General features: G+C 48.0%; 1 protein-coding gene across 1 annotated transcript in view; it reads right to left on the reverse strand.

Annotated features, from left to right (window-relative positions):
- Positions 1 to 16,421, reverse strand: part of LOC140429419 (solute carrier organic anion transporter family member 4C1-like) — a 285,020-nt gene that overhangs the window by 96,748 nt on the left and 171,851 nt on the right. The window contains exon 8 of the mRNA XM_072516370.1: positions 8,972 to 9,167. Coding sequence (XP_072372471.1) covers positions 8,972 to 9,167 — 196 coding nt within the window. The remainder of the gene's footprint in view (positions 1 to 8,971; positions 9,168 to 16,421) is intronic.

The following is a 16,421-nucleotide window of genomic DNA, read 5'->3' on the forward strand; positions in this document are numbered from 1 at the left end:
AAGAATGGTAGAGGCGCCGTTACCAGTGCTCCTAAACTTGTGCCCCAACGTGATGCCACCTCCACCCGTTCCCACACCGACCCCTGCCCCACTACCCACTTCCTGATCATAGCTATATTTGCTGCCCAGTAGTAATTCCTAAAGTTCGGCAGGGCTAACACTCCCCCCCCACTCCCCCCCTCTACCCCCCACTCCTTCCCCCTCCCCCCCCTTCCCCCAGCTCCGTACCAACAGCATTTTCATTACTCGCGGGGTTTTACCGCCCATACAAACCCAGAGATCACCGTATTAACCCACTTAAAAAAGGCCTTTGGTATAAAAATAGTGAGACACTGGAAAACAAACAGAAATCTCGGCAGAACCATCATTTTTATAGTCTGTACCCTCCCCGCCAGTGACAACGGGAGCATGTCCAACCTCCGAAAGTCCTCCTTCATTTGCTCAACTAACCGGGCCAGATTTAATTTATGTAGCTGCTCCCATCCCCGTGCCACCTGAATTCCCAAGTAGTGAAAACTCCCTCCCACCACGTTAAACGGCAGCTCCCCCAGTCTCCTCTCCTGCCCCCTCGCCTGGATCACAAAAACCTCACTTTTCCCCATATTCAATTTATATCCCAAGAACCGGCCAAATTCCCCCAAGATCCGCATAATCTCTCCCATTCTCCCTAACGGGTCAGAAATATACAGGAGAAGGCCGTCCGCATACAACGAGACCCTGTGCTCCACGCACCCCCAGACTAGCCCCTTCCAGTCCTTTGACGCTCTCAGCGCCATCGCCAATGGCTCTATAGCCAAGGCAAACAACAGTGGTGAGAGTGGACATTCTTGCCTCATCCCCCGGTTCAGTCTGAAATATTCCGAAGTCACCTAGTTTGTGTGCTCGGCGACTGATACAGAAACCGGACCCAATCTACAAAACTCTGCCCAAACCCAAACCACACCAGGACCTCCAACTTCCACTCCACCAGGTCGATAGCGACCACCACCTCCACCTCCCTCCCCTCGGAGGGCATCACATGACATTCAAGAGCCTTCTAACGTAGGCCGTTAACTGCCTGCCTTTGACAAATCCCGTCTGGTCCTCCCCTATCACCCCTGGAAAGCAATCTTCTGTCCTCAAGCCAAAATCTTGGCCAGAAATTTGGCGTCAATATTTAGTAGGGAGATTGGTCTGTATGGCCCACATTGTTCTGGGTCCTTCTCCCACTTCAGGATCAATGAGATCGAAGCCTGTGACAATGTTGGGGGATGAACACCCCGCTCCCGTGCCTCATTAAATGCCCTCACCAGCAGCGGAGCCAGCACCCCAGAAAACTTCTTATAAAATTCCACTGGGTCTCCGCCTTACCCGATTGCATGGCCTCCAATTCCTCTACTATTTCCACAATCTCAATCGGGGCTCCCAGCCTCCCTACCAACCCTTCCTCCAACTTCGGAAATTCCATACCCTCCAAGAATTGCCCATCCCCTCCATCCCAGCTGGGGACTCCGACTCAAACAGCCGACTAAAATTCCTTGAACACGCCGTTCAACCCCGCTTGGTCCAAAATTATGTTCCCCCTTTATCCTTCACTCATCCTATCTCCCTGGCCGCCTCTTTGTTCCTGAGCTGGTGTGCTAGCATCCTACTGGCCTTCTCCCCATACTCATACACCGTCCTCAACTGCCCCGCCCTCTTCCCTGTGGATAGCAGACCAAACTCCATCTGCAGCTTCTGCCGCATCTTCAACAACCCCGCCTACGGGGCTTCCGAGTACCTTCTATCCACCTGGAGGGTCTCCCTATCCAGCCTATCCATCTCTGCCTGCTCCATCTTCTCCCTATGAGCCCATACCGAAATCAGCTCCCCCCTAACTACTGCCTTCAGTGCCTCCAATACCGTTGCTGCCGAAACCTCCCATGTCATTTATCGACAAATAATTTTGGATGACCTCCCTCACCCGCCCGCATACCTCCTCATCTGCTAACAGTCCTACATCCAATCTCCATTGCAGGCGCTGACCCCCGTCCTTGCTCACCCGCAAATCCACCCAGTGTTAGGCATGGTCTGACACAATAATCGCCGAATACTTAGCATCCACCACCCCCGCCAGCAAAGCCCTGCTCAAAATGAAAAAAATCAATCCGGGAGTACACTTTGTGTACATGGGCGAAAAAAGAAAATTCCTTCGCTCTTGGTCGTTCCGAACCTCCACGGATCTACCCCCCATCTGTTCCATAAACCCCTTTAGTTCCTTCGCTGCTGATGGCACTTTCCCTGTCCTCGAACTCGATCAATCCAACCTCGGATCTATAATCGTATTAAAGTACCCCCCATGTTCAGCCTACGTGAGTCCAAGTCCGGGATCCTCCCCAACACCCGCCTTATAAACTCCACATCGTTCCAGTTTGGTGCATAGATATTCATTAATACCACCGGCATCCCCTCCAGCTTCCCAGTCACCATAACGTACCTACCCCCCGAGTCTGCCACTGTGCTACCTACCTCAAATTACACCCACTTATTGATCAAGATCACTCCCCCCCCACGCTCCCCCCCCCCACGCCTCCCCACCATGCCCTCCCATCCCCCCCCCCCACACCACCCTCCCCCCACCCCCCTCTCCCCGCCCTGCCGATCAACCATAACCCTTCTTAGGCCAGCTTGCAGCCCGCGGCCCGCGCCTCCTCAGGACTGTCCTCGAGCGCCCACCATCATTGACCCACAATTTGTCTCCAAGCCCCAGTCCCTCTCCCGTCAGAACCATTCCCCCCTCCCTCCCCCCCATAAGAAAATAACAATCTCTACCCCCCTCAACAAACTGATCATCTGCTCGCCCCCTCCCATTGCGCTTCCGTGAGCTAGCCCGCCCAGCTAGCCTGGTAGCCCCCACCCATGGCGCCAAGCATCCTACCCCCCACTGATCTCCCTCCCCCCCTCTCGAACATACATATGAAAACGTCACAATCCCCAACAAACACAAAGAAGAAAATTCCCCCATTAAGAACAAAGTTAACCTGAAAACAAAATGGAGCAACGGAACAACAGCCCCAAACTTAGTGCAAAACAATACGTATGAAACCAAAGAGAAAAGAAATTTAGCAGCATATCAAAAATGCAACTACTTGCCCCCAAGTTCAATGTCCTCCATCACCTGCCAGTCCCCTGTCTTTTACAAAATTTATCGCTTCGTCTGGCGATCCAAAATAAAGTTCCTGGCCCTCATAAGTGACCCACAAACGCGCTGGGTACAGCATGCCGAACTTCACCTCCTTCTTAAAGAGGGCCGATTTCACCTTATTGAAACTTACCCTTCTTTTGGCCAGTTCCGCACCCAAGTCCTGGTAAATATGCAGCTCGTTGCCTTCCCATATGCAGCTCCTCGTCTGCCTGGCCCACTTCAAGATCTGTTCCTTGTCCAGGAACCGGTGCATTCGTACCACCATCGCCCTCGGTGGTTCATTCCTCAGCGGCTTCCTCACAGCGCTTTGTGCGCCCTGTCCACCTCCAAGGGTTGAGCAAACGCACCTTCCCCCAGCAGCTTCTCGAACATACATGCCACATATGACCCTGCATCCGATCCCTCGCTGCCCTCCGGGAGGCCAACAATCTTCAGGTTCTGCCTGCACAACCTGTTCTCCAAATCCTTCCTTTTCTCTTTCAGCCTCTTCTGGTGGTCCATCATCAGCCCCATCTCCACCGCCTTCGTGACTAGCTGGTCATCGTGCTCAGCAACCGCCTCTTCCACCTTCTGAATCACCTGGCCCTGGGCTTCCAATCTCTGCTCCACACGGTCAATCCCCGCCTTAATCGGATTCAGGTATTCTTTTTTTTGCTGAGCAAAGCTCTCCTGGAGAAAGTCCACCAACTGCTCCATTGACCACTGGACTGGCAGGTTCTGTCCCTGACCCTCCGCCATATTCTCCAGTGCTGCAGACACCACTCCCTTCTTCGACCAACGATCTCACCTTTTCAGACGACTTGTGGTCCACGAATCCATACACTGATTAGGAATCCTTCTCCTCTACTTCACCAGTCTCCTGCTTTGTCGATCAAATCCACCGTAAATCAGGAAAAAAGGTCCCAAAGGTCCACCAAGAGCGGGAGCTAGCAAATAAGCGACCACTCAATCTTTGGCCACCACCAGAGGTCCCATGGATGCGCATTCATGATATACACAAACCACAAGCCCCTGCTGGGGTTGCTTAAAGTAGACCGAGTGATCCTGCCAATCGTGACTGCTTGGGTCCACCGATTGCTGTTGCTGCTTACGAATATACCCTGGAACATCGTCCAGGCACAAGGATTCCGCATGCAAATGCATTAAGCCGTCTGCCCCTCTCCACAAAGCCGCCAGCACCCAACACAGCCGCAGAGGGGATAGCCACCCTCCATTTCTTAGACACCCTGCCGGTGATGGCAGACAGCAGATGTGGATCCAGACGGACCCAAAATTGTCGTGAGTCCGGCACCTGGTCCAGTATGGAGCCCAGTGAAGGGCGCTGCCAGATCAACTGAAGGCCTACATCTCGAAGCTGCTGGAGAAGAACGTCCTGTTGTGATGGACGCGGGTGGTCATACCCGAACAGGGTCATGCGTCTTTATTGGTTGACCTGCACAACGGACCTCCGAGGGTGACCAAAATGAAAATGTTGGCCCGCAGTTATATTTGGTGGCATGGATTAGTCTCCGAGATCGGGAAGGTGGCCCACAACTAGGCTCCATGCCAGGAGCATCAAAAAGCCCCGCCGGCAGCACCAATGCACCCTTGGGAGTGGCCCAGGAACCATGGTCATGGGTCCACATAGACTTTATCAGTTTGTGCCAGGGGGCCACATTCCTCATACTCGTGGATGCCCACTCTAAGTGCCTGGAGGTACATCGGGTTCCAGACAAGCCAGCACCTCTCCCCTGCCCCAACGGCAGCCCCACATCGGCGGAATGGCACACTGGTGCAGGGCACCGTCTGAGAGAGAATGAGAGAGCGAGAATGAGAGACAAAGAGCGGAGAGAGAGAGAACACCCCTCCCCCACACTAGCACCGGAAGGGACCCCCCAACTCCCAGTGCACAGAACCAGGGTTCCGCAACTGCCGAGCACCCAGCCGCTAGGCACAAAAAATACCAATACACAATAAAGATACAATCATAAAAATACAATCCACCAACAATAAAACAAAACCAACATCAACAAGCAGTATACATAACCCCTCTGTCGTTCTCACAATTCCGGCGTCTGGTCTCCGGATACCATCCAGCCCAAAACTGTAAAAGCAAGTCCGTTCTCCTCCACTTTCAGCCTGGCAGCAGGCCAGCCAAAATCCACCCCATGCTCTACTCCGAGCCGATAAGCAGAAAGGGAACCAGTAACAAGTATGAGTCCCAGGCGCAGCAGCTGCAAGCTCTCTCCTCTCTCCCCGCTGCAAGCAACTGGCAGCAGCAAGAGGCTCCCCTTCCCCTCCATCCAACTGGTCATAGCACCGTTCTCCCTTGCCATAGTCCAAGTTCCCGCTGCCGCCGGCGCCCAAACGAGGAGCACAGACCACCAGAAAAGGACACATCGGTGCAGGGCATGGTGTGAGAGAGAAGGCAACCCCTGCCAAGAGGGGGCACAGTGCAATCGAAAATAGTTCCTTTGAACAAACCACCAGCTGTAAGGCCAGCATACAGTGACTCTCCCCCAACCCCTCCCCAACGGTAGCCCCACATCGGTGGAAAGGTGCCCAAACGAGCAGCACATGCCACCATAAAAGGACACACCGATGCCCTGCCTTAATGGCAGCCCCATATCGATGGAAAGGCACCCAAACGAGCAGCACATGCCACTGGAAGAGGACACACTGATACGGGGCATGGCGGAAGAGAGAGAGAGAGAGGACTCCCTTTACAAAACAAAACAGAAAATTACAAAGCAACTACAAGAAAACCAACAAACAATTAAATACAAGGCAAAACAGCCAGCACTCATGTAAAATCATTGATTTTCTTGAAGCACTGCATCCAGTGTTTCAAAGGCTTGATGGCTGGCATTTAGCTCCACAGCTATCTGGTCCCCCTGCCTTTTGACCATGTGTCTAATGGGCCTCCTTCCACCTGCAAATATAGGACACCTTCTCCACCAAGATTTTCAGTCCAGCATCTGAAAGCTTTGGAGCCAGAGCTGCCCTGATGTGCTGTCTATCCTTCACTCTTACCCAGTTTAGATTCTCTCCAACCCTGATTTCTAGCACCTGCTTCAGTCACAATGTACCTCCCCTTTCACATTTGCATGCTGGCTTTAACCAGTGCAAGCCATTTTTAAAGTGATGCTAGCTACTCATGATATTAACTTCCTGCCGAAGTGTCCAGCAAACTAACAATGCAGCATAAGACCATAAGACCATAAGACATAGGAGCGGAAGTAAGGCCATTCGGCCCATCGAGTCCACTCCACCATTCAATCATGGCTGATTTCAACTCCATTTACCCGCTCTCTCTCCATAGCCCTTAATTCCTCGAGAAATCAAGAATTTATCAACTTCTGTCTTAAAGACACTCAACGTCCCGGCCTCCACCGCCCTCTGTGGCAATGAATTCCACAGACCCACCACTCTCTGGCTGAAGAAATTTCTCCTCATCTCTGTTCTAAAGTGACTCCCTTTTATTCTAAGGCTGTGCCCCCGGGTCCTAGTCTCCCCTGCTAATGGAAACAACTTCCCGACATCCACCCTATCTAAGCCATTCATTATCTTGTAAGTTTCTATTAGATCTCCCCTCAACCTCCTAAACTCCAATGAATATAATCCCAGGATCCTCAGACGTTCATCGTATGTTAGGCCTACCATTCCTGGGATCATCCGTGTGAATCTCCGCTGGACCCGCTCCAATGCCAGTATGTCCTTCCTGAGGTGTGGGGCCCAAAATTGCTCACAGTATTCTAAATGGGGCCTAACTAATGCTTTATAAAGCTTCAGAAGTACATCCCTGCTTTTATATTCCAAGCCTCTTGAGATGAATGACAACATTGCATTTGCTTTCTTAATTACGGACTCAACCTGCAAGTTTACCTTTAGAGAATCCTGGACTAGGACTCCCAAGTCCCTTTGCACTTCAGCATTATGAATTTTGTCACCGTTTAGAAAATAGTCCATGCCTCTATTCTTTTTTCCAAAGTGCAAGACCTCACACTTGCCCACGTTGAATTTCATCAGCCATTTCTTGGACCACTCTCCTAAACTGTCTAAATCTTTCTGCAGCCTCCCCACCTCCTCCATACTACCTGCCCCTCCACCTATCTTTGTATTATCGGCAAACTTAGCCAGAATGCCCCCAGTCCCGTCATCTAGATCGTTAATATATAAAGAGAACAGCTGTGGCCCCAACACTGAACCCTGCGGGACACCACTCGTCACCGGTTGCCATTCCGAAAAAGAACCTTTTATCCCAACTCTCTGCCTTCTGCCTGACAGCCAATCGTCAATCCATGTTAGTACCTTGCCTCGAATACCATGGGCCCTTATTTTACTCAGCAGTCTCCCGTGAGGCACCTTATCAAAGGCCTTTTGGAAGTCAAGATAGATAACATCCATTGGCTCTCCTTGGTCGAACCTATTTGTTATCTCTTCAAAGAACTCTAACAGGTTTGTCAGGCACGACCTCCCCTTACTAAATCCATGCTGACTTGTCCTAATCTGACCCTGCACTTCCAAGAATTTAAAAATCTCATCCTTAACAATGGATTCTAGAATCTTGCCAACAACCGAGGTTAGGCTAATTGGCCTATAATTTTCCATCTTTTTCCTTGTTCCCTTCTTGAACAGGGGGGTTACAACAGCGATTTTCCAATCCTCTGGGACTTTCCGTGACTCCAGTGACTTTTGAAAGATCATAACTAACGCCTCCACTATTTCTTCAGCTATCTCCTTTAGAACTCTAGGATGTAGTCCATCTGGGCCCGGAGATTTATCAATTTTTAGACCTCTTAGTTTCTCTAGCACTTTCTCCTTTGTGATGGCTACCATATTCAACTCTGCTCCCTGACTCTCCGGAATTGTTGGGATATTACTCATGTCTTCTACTGTGAAGACTGACGCAAAGTACTTATTTAGTTGCTCAGCTATTTCCTTGTCTCCCATCACAAAATTACCAGCGTCATTTTGGAGCGGCCCAATGTCAACTTTTGCCTCCCGTTTGTTTTTAATGTATTTAAAGAAACTTTTACTATCATTCCTAATGTTACTGGCTAGCCTACCTTCATATTTGATCCTCTCTTTCCTTATTTCTCTCTTTGTTATCCTCTGTTTGTTTTTGTAGCTTTCTCAATCTTCTGACTTCCCACTACTCTTTGCCACATTGTAGGCTTTCTCTTTTGCTTTGATGCATTCCCTAACTTCCTTTGTCAGCCATGGCTGCCTAATCCCCCCTCTGATAACCTTTCTTTTCTTTGGGATGAACCTCTGTACTGTGTCCTCAATTACTCCCAGAAACTCCTGCCATTGCTGTTCTACTGTCTTTCCCACTAGGCTCTGCTCCCAGTCGATTTTCGTCAGTTCCTCCCTCATGCCCCTGTAGTTACCTTTATTTAACTGTAACACCTTTACATCTGATTCTACCTTCATGTGCGAATTGGAAACAGAGCCCAATTAAATGTCCAAACAGCTCAAAGTTGGTAAGCTGCCTGCATTGCAGTCAATGGGCATGGTTTAATCATGCCTCTCAATCCCCGCGTCTGGTTTTGTGGGCTATCCAATTTGACCCGCCCCCCCCATCCCAACTTTATTCAAAATCTCTGTCTCTCCTGATTTAATTATTACTTTCCAATTATGTTTCTCACCTGACCCTCAGGCCTAATCTCTGCATGCAACAACAGGGAAAGTTGACGCGTTACATTATTTATACCAAATGCTGAAAATATTAGTCTCACAGCTTGTATCAGAAATTTGCATATTGTAATAATCACACAGGTATTTCAGATAAAATGGCAAACCTAATGTAATTTGATTTTTACTTACTGCTTATAGTCCTGGTTGACTCCAGCAAATGGATGATTTGAACATTGAGCAAAAATGAAAACAAAGGAACAGATGAGTGAAATAACACACGTGGCTGCAGCCAGTTTCATCACATTTCGACAGTGGAGCTTCAACTTGGAAATGATGAGCCCACCAATAATTTGACCAATGAAAGCTCCAGGGATAAGAACTGCACCTTAAAAGAAAAGATTAGAACCAATTATGTCATTGTTAGATCGCATGATTCATTGAAGATATCTGTGTATTTTCTGGAGAAATTATTATTTACGGCCAGCACGGAAGATCTCTTCATACATTAAGAACAGTCCTACTATTTCATTTACAAAATCACTCACAGTATACCTACCTTATGACTGTTCGAAAAGTAAACTATCAGAATTGCTTTAAAAAAGGGCCGCAGAATTTATTACATATAAAGCAATTATCTGACAGTGAATTGGAAGAGTGATACTTTGCATTTGGAAACATTTTTGTACCTAAATGTATCTTCTGGTTTTTCACAATAGGTAATGTCAAATTATTTATCAAACAGTGAACACAAATAATAACGTCCTGTCTGCTCAGTTGGTTGGGAGCATTCATTGGCCCTCATCTCATCCCAGATGATTCTGCAAAACTTCAGTAATGCTACATTAACAGATTCAACCCTAAGCTTGTTGTAAGAGACATTTCGCTCAGCAAGATCCACCTTAAGTCTGTTACTGTCATGCATACTACCTGTGGAGCGGATTTGACCACAGGTGACAGGAATGACAATTTAATGCAAAATCTTGGGGTGGTGACAGGAATTATTATTGATTTTAAGTTTCATTGTTTCTAATAAGTGTGAGGAGCTCATTAACATATTTGTCACTACAATTGTTACCGTCTGATCAGTTGCCTCTGCCACTTTCCTTCCTTTCACCAGCCCACCAGGCCAAATGTCTCTTTACACTCCGCCCTACTTAGCCCTGAACTCACATCTTCATCTCGGCCAGAATTCTCCAGCCATTAGGATTCTCTGTTCCTGCCGGCAGCGCACCCCTGCCCATGGGTTTCCCGGAGGCATGGGTTGGCCTCAATGGTAAATCCTGTTGACAAGGTGCAGGAGTAGAGAATCCCAACGCCAGCGAATGGCGTGACGCTGAGAAACACACAGCTGGAGGACTGGAGACTCCAGCCTCTAGTTTCTATTGTATCTCCCATCATGCACCCCTCCAAGCTCATCCTGTCCTTGAGATCTACTTCCTGCTCCCTTGACCTTATTCCCACCCAACTGCGGACTACTAACTTCCCATCCTGATCCTCATGCCAGCTCATTTTGTTAATGGTTCTCTCTTTTCAGGTGGTGTTCCTTTCTCATTTAAATCTGCTGACACCACCCCTCTTCTTAATAAACCAATGCTTGAGCCCACTATTTTGGCAAGTTACCACTGCATCTCCAACCTCCCTTTCCTTTCCAAAATCCTTGAATGTGTTATCACTGCCCATTTTTCACAGAACTCCATATTTGAATCCCTCCAAGCAGGTTTTCCCCCCTGCCAAAGTACTGATACAGATCTTATCAAAGTTACAAATGATGTCCTAAATATTTATGACAAAGGTAAACTATCTGTCATTGTTCTTCTTCATCTGTCTGTAGATTTGACACAGTTGACCACATCATGCTCCTCCAGTGCTATTTTATTTTAACAGGCTAGGTGGAGTAGTCCTCAACTGGTTCCGTTGTTAGCTATCTTAGCATAACATGTAATGGCTTATTCTCTCACTCTTGCACCATTACTTCTGGTGTGTGTCCCCCCCACCCCCACCCTCAAACTTGGCCCTCTCCTATTTATCATTTACCTGCTGACAACACACAACTCTAACTCATCACCAACCTTCTGAACTCCTCCAATATTGCTAAGTTATTAAACTGCAAGTCAGCAAGCCATGATCTTCAGTCCCTGAATCAAACTCTGTTCTCTGGCTACAAACTCCATGCCTTTGACTGGTAAGAATCTGATATTAAACCAGGCTATTTGCCAGATGAACAGAACATGATGAAACTACTTAGAAGATCTATAGCATCTGTGGAGCAAGAAATAGAGTTATGTTTCAGGTTGCGAGCTTTCATCAGAACTATTCACAACCTTGATGAGTTTCCAACTCATCTTCTACTTCAACAAAATTTTACTACCAGCTCCCCTTGTCCCTTGATTCCCAGAGAGACCAAAGATCCATCCAGCTCAGTCTTAAATAAACCCAACAATAGATCATCCACAGCCCTCTGGTGTAGAAAACTTCCAACATTCCTTATTTAAGGAGGATATACCTTTTTCCCTAAAAGATTCATAGGCTTGGGATCATGGGATTTGGTATTCACAGCAAGGGCAGGGGAGTGGCTCTCAGCCCCTCCCACTTTCCCGATGCCAGGTCCCTCAATCAGGCATTGAGTTGCTTCAAATAAACCCCTCACCCTAACACCTGCTGGAGGACCACAAGCAAAAAGATTTTCTATTTGTGCTCCCTGAATGCCAATATGCAGGGACTGGTTTAGCACAGGGCTAGATAGCTGGCTTTGAAAGCAGACCAAGGCAGGCCAGCAGCACGGTTCAATTCCCTTACCAGCCTCCCCGAACAGACGCCGGAATGTGGCGACTCGGGGCTTTTCACAGTAACTTCATTTGAAGCCTACTTGTGATAATAAGCAATTTTCATTTCATTTTTCAAGTGGCAATTTAGCATGTCCAATCCATATAACCTGCACATCTTTGGACTGTGAGAGGAAACCAGAGCACCCGGACGAAACCCACGCAGACATGGGGAGAACATGTAAACTCCACACAGTTACCTGAGGTAGGAATCAAACCAAGATCCCTAGCACCGCGAGGCAGCAGTGCCAATCACCGTCTTAACTATTACTAATGTTTGAAATTTTGAATTGCTGTTGTGAGATTGTGGTGGAGAGTGATGGAGGGTGGGGATTGGAAGAGCAGTGTGAGCCTTGATGGGAGGGGATTGTCAGGAGTGTGGGGGTGTTGGGGTGAGCATTTTTGAAGGGGGTTGAGGGATGAAGGGCATTGTCAAGGGTGTGGGGGGAGTGGTGAGCATTTTTAGTAGTGGGGCTGAGGGGTGATGAACATTGTCACGGCTGTGGCAGGGGAGTGGTGAGCATTTTTGGTAGGAGGTTGGGGGTGATAGGCATTGTCAAGGGTGCTTGGGGGGCGCAGCCATGAGCATTTTCAGTAGGGGGTTAAAGGGTGGTGAGCATTGACAAGGGTGTGGGGGGGATTAGTGAGCATTGTCAGGGGGGTGGGAGGGTGAACATTTTTAGGAGAGGAATTGGGGGTAATGTGCATTGTTTGGGGGTGTGGCAAGTGAACATTGTCAGACGTGCTGGGAACAAATATTTTGTCGGACTTTTTGATAGAGCTCCTGCTGTTAATTGCTCTCCGATGCCTGAGAATAAAACTGGGAGAAGGATGGTGTAAATGTTTGGATAGCGATCGGGCATCAAGACCGCAAAAAACTGCAGAGTGTGGAGAACTCAGCCCAACGCATCACACAAGCTTGCCATCCTCACATTGATTCTGTCTACACCTCCCGCTGCCTCAGAAAGGCAGACAGCATTGTCAGAGATCCCTCACACCCAGGCTTTGTCCTCTTCCAGACCCTTCCATCAGGTAGAAGATACAGAAATCTGAAGACCCACATATCCAGACATAGGAACAACTTCTTCCCCACAGTTACTAGACTCCTCAATGACTCTCCCTTGGACGATCTGTTCCCTGGAAGAACACTATTCACGATGCCCTATGCTGCTCTTGTTTGGCCTTGTTCTGCACTGAGGGAGTGCCGCACTGTTGGAGGGTCAGTGCTGAGGAAGCGCCGCACTGTCGGAGAGTCAGTACTGACAACCAATCACTATTTGTTGATGCACCACTGTCAATGTACTCTATTGATTATTCTTTTGTCTATTATGTCCGTACTGTGTACGTTCCCTTGGCCGCAGAAAAATACTTTTCACTGTACTTCTGTACATGTGACAATAAATATCAATCAATCAATGAATCAAAGTCCAAGTCTCCAACACCAAGAACAGTGTTGGAAACATTCTCAGAAGGGCCTGGGCATTGTGATTCTGCCATTGGAAGTTTAAAATTCCCAGGGAAATATCACACATGTTGGGATTTCCTCAGGGTTCTGTCATCAGGCTATTCCCCTTTAGCATTGAAAATATGATTTTTCAACTGAATGGAAATTTTGCTATTTGAAATGAGACAGAACCAACTATTTAAAAATGCACGGCCACCTTCCAAGGTGAAGGTGAAAAAGCAAATAAGACACTCAGGGGATTGTGATCATAAGGGCATTTCCTATTCAAAGACTCATCAAAATTTATCACTCTCTAAGGAAGAAATTTTTAAAATGCGAAGTATTGAAACAGTAGCTGCCATTGACAGATCATACAAAACCTCTTGGAAGAGAAGTGAAGTATTTCAGACTGGGCTGCAGACACTGCAGAGAGATTGCAAGACAGGCTTCAGTAGAAGAGACAGGCTGAAGGCTCTCTCCCTCTTTTGAGGCAAGTGTATATTAATCGGTTCAGAAGACAACTTTACTCTGCATATTCCAGCGAACTGAGATCTCGTAGTAATCTTCTACATTTGACTGCATCTATGAAACTAATTCCAATTGGCTACAATGTTTAAACATTTATACCTCAAGGACAATCAAAGGACACTTAATTGTATATTGTTTTAACTTATTTTATTGGACTCCAACTTCCTTTGTTTCTGATACCCGCGTGTGTGACATTGCATTTTTATTATTTTTTTCTCAGGTTGAGTGGTTAATGAATTAGCTCTGTTTTAAACTCAAGAAAACGGTGTTTGTTGGGTTCCTTATTGCTCCGAGGAGGTTGAAGCGGGGTGCCAGGGTGGCACAGTGGTTACCACAGCTGCCTCACAGCGCCAGGGATCCGGGTTCGTTTCCGACCTCAGGTGACTGTCTGTATGGGGTTTGCACTTTCTCCCTGTATCTGCATGGGTTTCCTCTGGGTGCTTTGGTTTCCTCCAACAGTCCCACAGTCCAATGATGTGCAGGTTAGGTGGATTGGCTATGCTAAATTGGCCCTAGTTGGAGTTATGGGGATAGTGTGGGATTTAGTCCTAGGTAGGGTGTTCTTTCAGAGGGTCGGTGCTGACTTGATGGGACGAATGGCCTCCTTCTGCAGTGTAGGGATTCTATCATTCTATGATTCCTTCTCTCTTGGTCATAACAGTCCTAATGTGCAATAGCAGTGAATGACTCACCATTTGCCGCTGTTACCAATGGAAGGGCTAGGCCTTCCCAGGATGACCACATAAAGATTTACATATTCAAGTGAGTAGTTAGGCTCACTTAAGTATGCCTGCGCCAGATTCTCCCAAGGCCCGGGAAATAACGCCTGCGCCTCGGAGAAATCACCAGGACGCCTTTTAGAACTGGTCCTTACAAACGTGGACCAGGTGTAATGGCACCTCGGTGGGTCTCCCAGGTCATTGGAAGCCCCTGGATGATTGAGCCCTGTGCAGGCTGGTACCCCAGCACTCCCACTGCCACCTGGGCACCTTAGCACTATCAGCCTGGCACCTTGTCATTGCGACCTGGGCACCCTGACAGTGCCACCCCAGCTGACAATGCAAAGGTGCCTGGGTGCCAGGTTTCCAATGCCAGGGATCGGGCCTGGAGTGCCCTGTCCTTATAATGTGGGGTGAAGGGGGACTCAAAAATTCCCCCACAAGTGTCTGGGTGAGTTTCCTCCAGGTGCTCTGGTTTCTTCCCACAGCCCAAAGATGTGCAGGTTAGGTGGATTGGCCATGCTAAATTGCCCCTTAGTGTCCAGGGATGTGCAGGCTCAGTTATGGGGATGGGGGGAGTGGGCATGGGTAGGGTGCACATTCGAAGAGTCAGTGCAGACCCGATGAGCTGAATGGCCTCCATCTGCACTGTAGGGATTCTAAGTAAGTTGGGGTGTTGCGGGGGGGGGGGGGGGGGGGTATAGTCCCGATAGGGTCAAGAGATCAGGCAGCTTTTAATAATGACAGGAAATGAAGGCAAGTGCGGCATCGGCAGGATGTTACTCACCGAGGCCAGAAAAAAAGAGGCCAGTTTGATCGCGGATTCGTTCTTGGTGCTACAGATGTCGAGAAACGCCCCGCTAAACATGCCCAAAATGTGTCTTTTTTCCCGTTAAATTCTGCCCAATATGTTGGGAGACTTTGAAATGTATTTTTCACAGTCAATTTCATTCCCCTTTAACTTTTTGAAGCCTCTGGACCTACTGAGAAACCTAAAAGCTTTGAACTGCATTGTTTATATTCAATTACACAGTCAATTACCTTTTACAAGCATCTTGATTGACAGGTCTACATTATTTCACAGGAGGGATTAGCTTTGTTTATTTTTATAGCTCTTCCCGGCCCAATAATTCTGAAGTGCTTCGTCTTTTGATCAGGTGTTCTTTCTAAATGTGTTAGATTGAGGTGTGGTGCCTAAAGGGGGCAGGGAAGAGGGGGACATTTAGTGAGCCCTTAACGAGGTGTCGCTCACTTGGGAGGAGGGGTCCTGCCAGCGATTGGGGGGAACATTCAATGTTCAGATCAGGGTGTCCTAAGGAGTGGGACCCGTCTGTGTGTTTAGGTCCTGCCTCCCTCTAGGCCAGTGCAAAACTGGTATCTTTCCAAATGAATTTCTAAGTGCCACTGAATAGCACCTGATTAGCACTACCAGAGCCAATGGGAAATGCACCAATTTTCCCACTGGTGGCAGCATTTAGATTTAATTCGGAAGAATCAAGGCCTTCTGCCTTATTGCCTTAAAATAGCCATTCTGACAACTAACAAAAGCACTCATACCAGCATTAAAAATTCCATCACACCTTTGTTACGATAGGGAGATGTCAGGAAATTGAATCCGGAAATCGGATTTAAGATGCAGTGGGCAATTTTGGGGTTAATAGACTGAAGGTAAAACTGTTAGCACTGAGTCAGAAGTATATACCCACATGTGGCCTGAGTTACATTGTCCCATTCAACCTTAAACTCACAATTGAGAATAAACGGGGTGCTCCTGTTCAGCCGGGGTGATACACTCGAGAGCCATTGTCCTCCGGGATACTCTGATCTGCCAGCCATCAGCTCATTACAAAGTCTGATGGCCACGTTTGTCCGTAAATTGGAGGTTAATTGTATATTCATAGCATGGCCTTTTTTTTTGTTGTGGGAGGGAGTGGGCAATCAAAAGCCTAGATAGCAAGGATAAGTTCAAGTCTGGACACCGGGGCAGAACCTTCGTATTTTTATATTACCTTTGTAACCTTTATATTTGTTTGAGGGGCTAGGCAGCGCTCAGAGAGTGGAAAGAATCCTGTTCGAACAGGTGGGGGATGAAGGCTTTGGAAAGCGACTGAGAGAGGTCATGAAAA

The sequence above is a fragment of the Scyliorhinus torazame genome, chromosome 9 (genome assembly GCF_047496885.1).
Source record: "Scyliorhinus torazame isolate Kashiwa2021f chromosome 9, sScyTor2.1, whole genome shotgun sequence".
Classification (NCBI taxonomy): domain Eukaryota; kingdom Metazoa; phylum Chordata; class Chondrichthyes; order Carcharhiniformes; family Scyliorhinidae; genus Scyliorhinus; species Scyliorhinus torazame.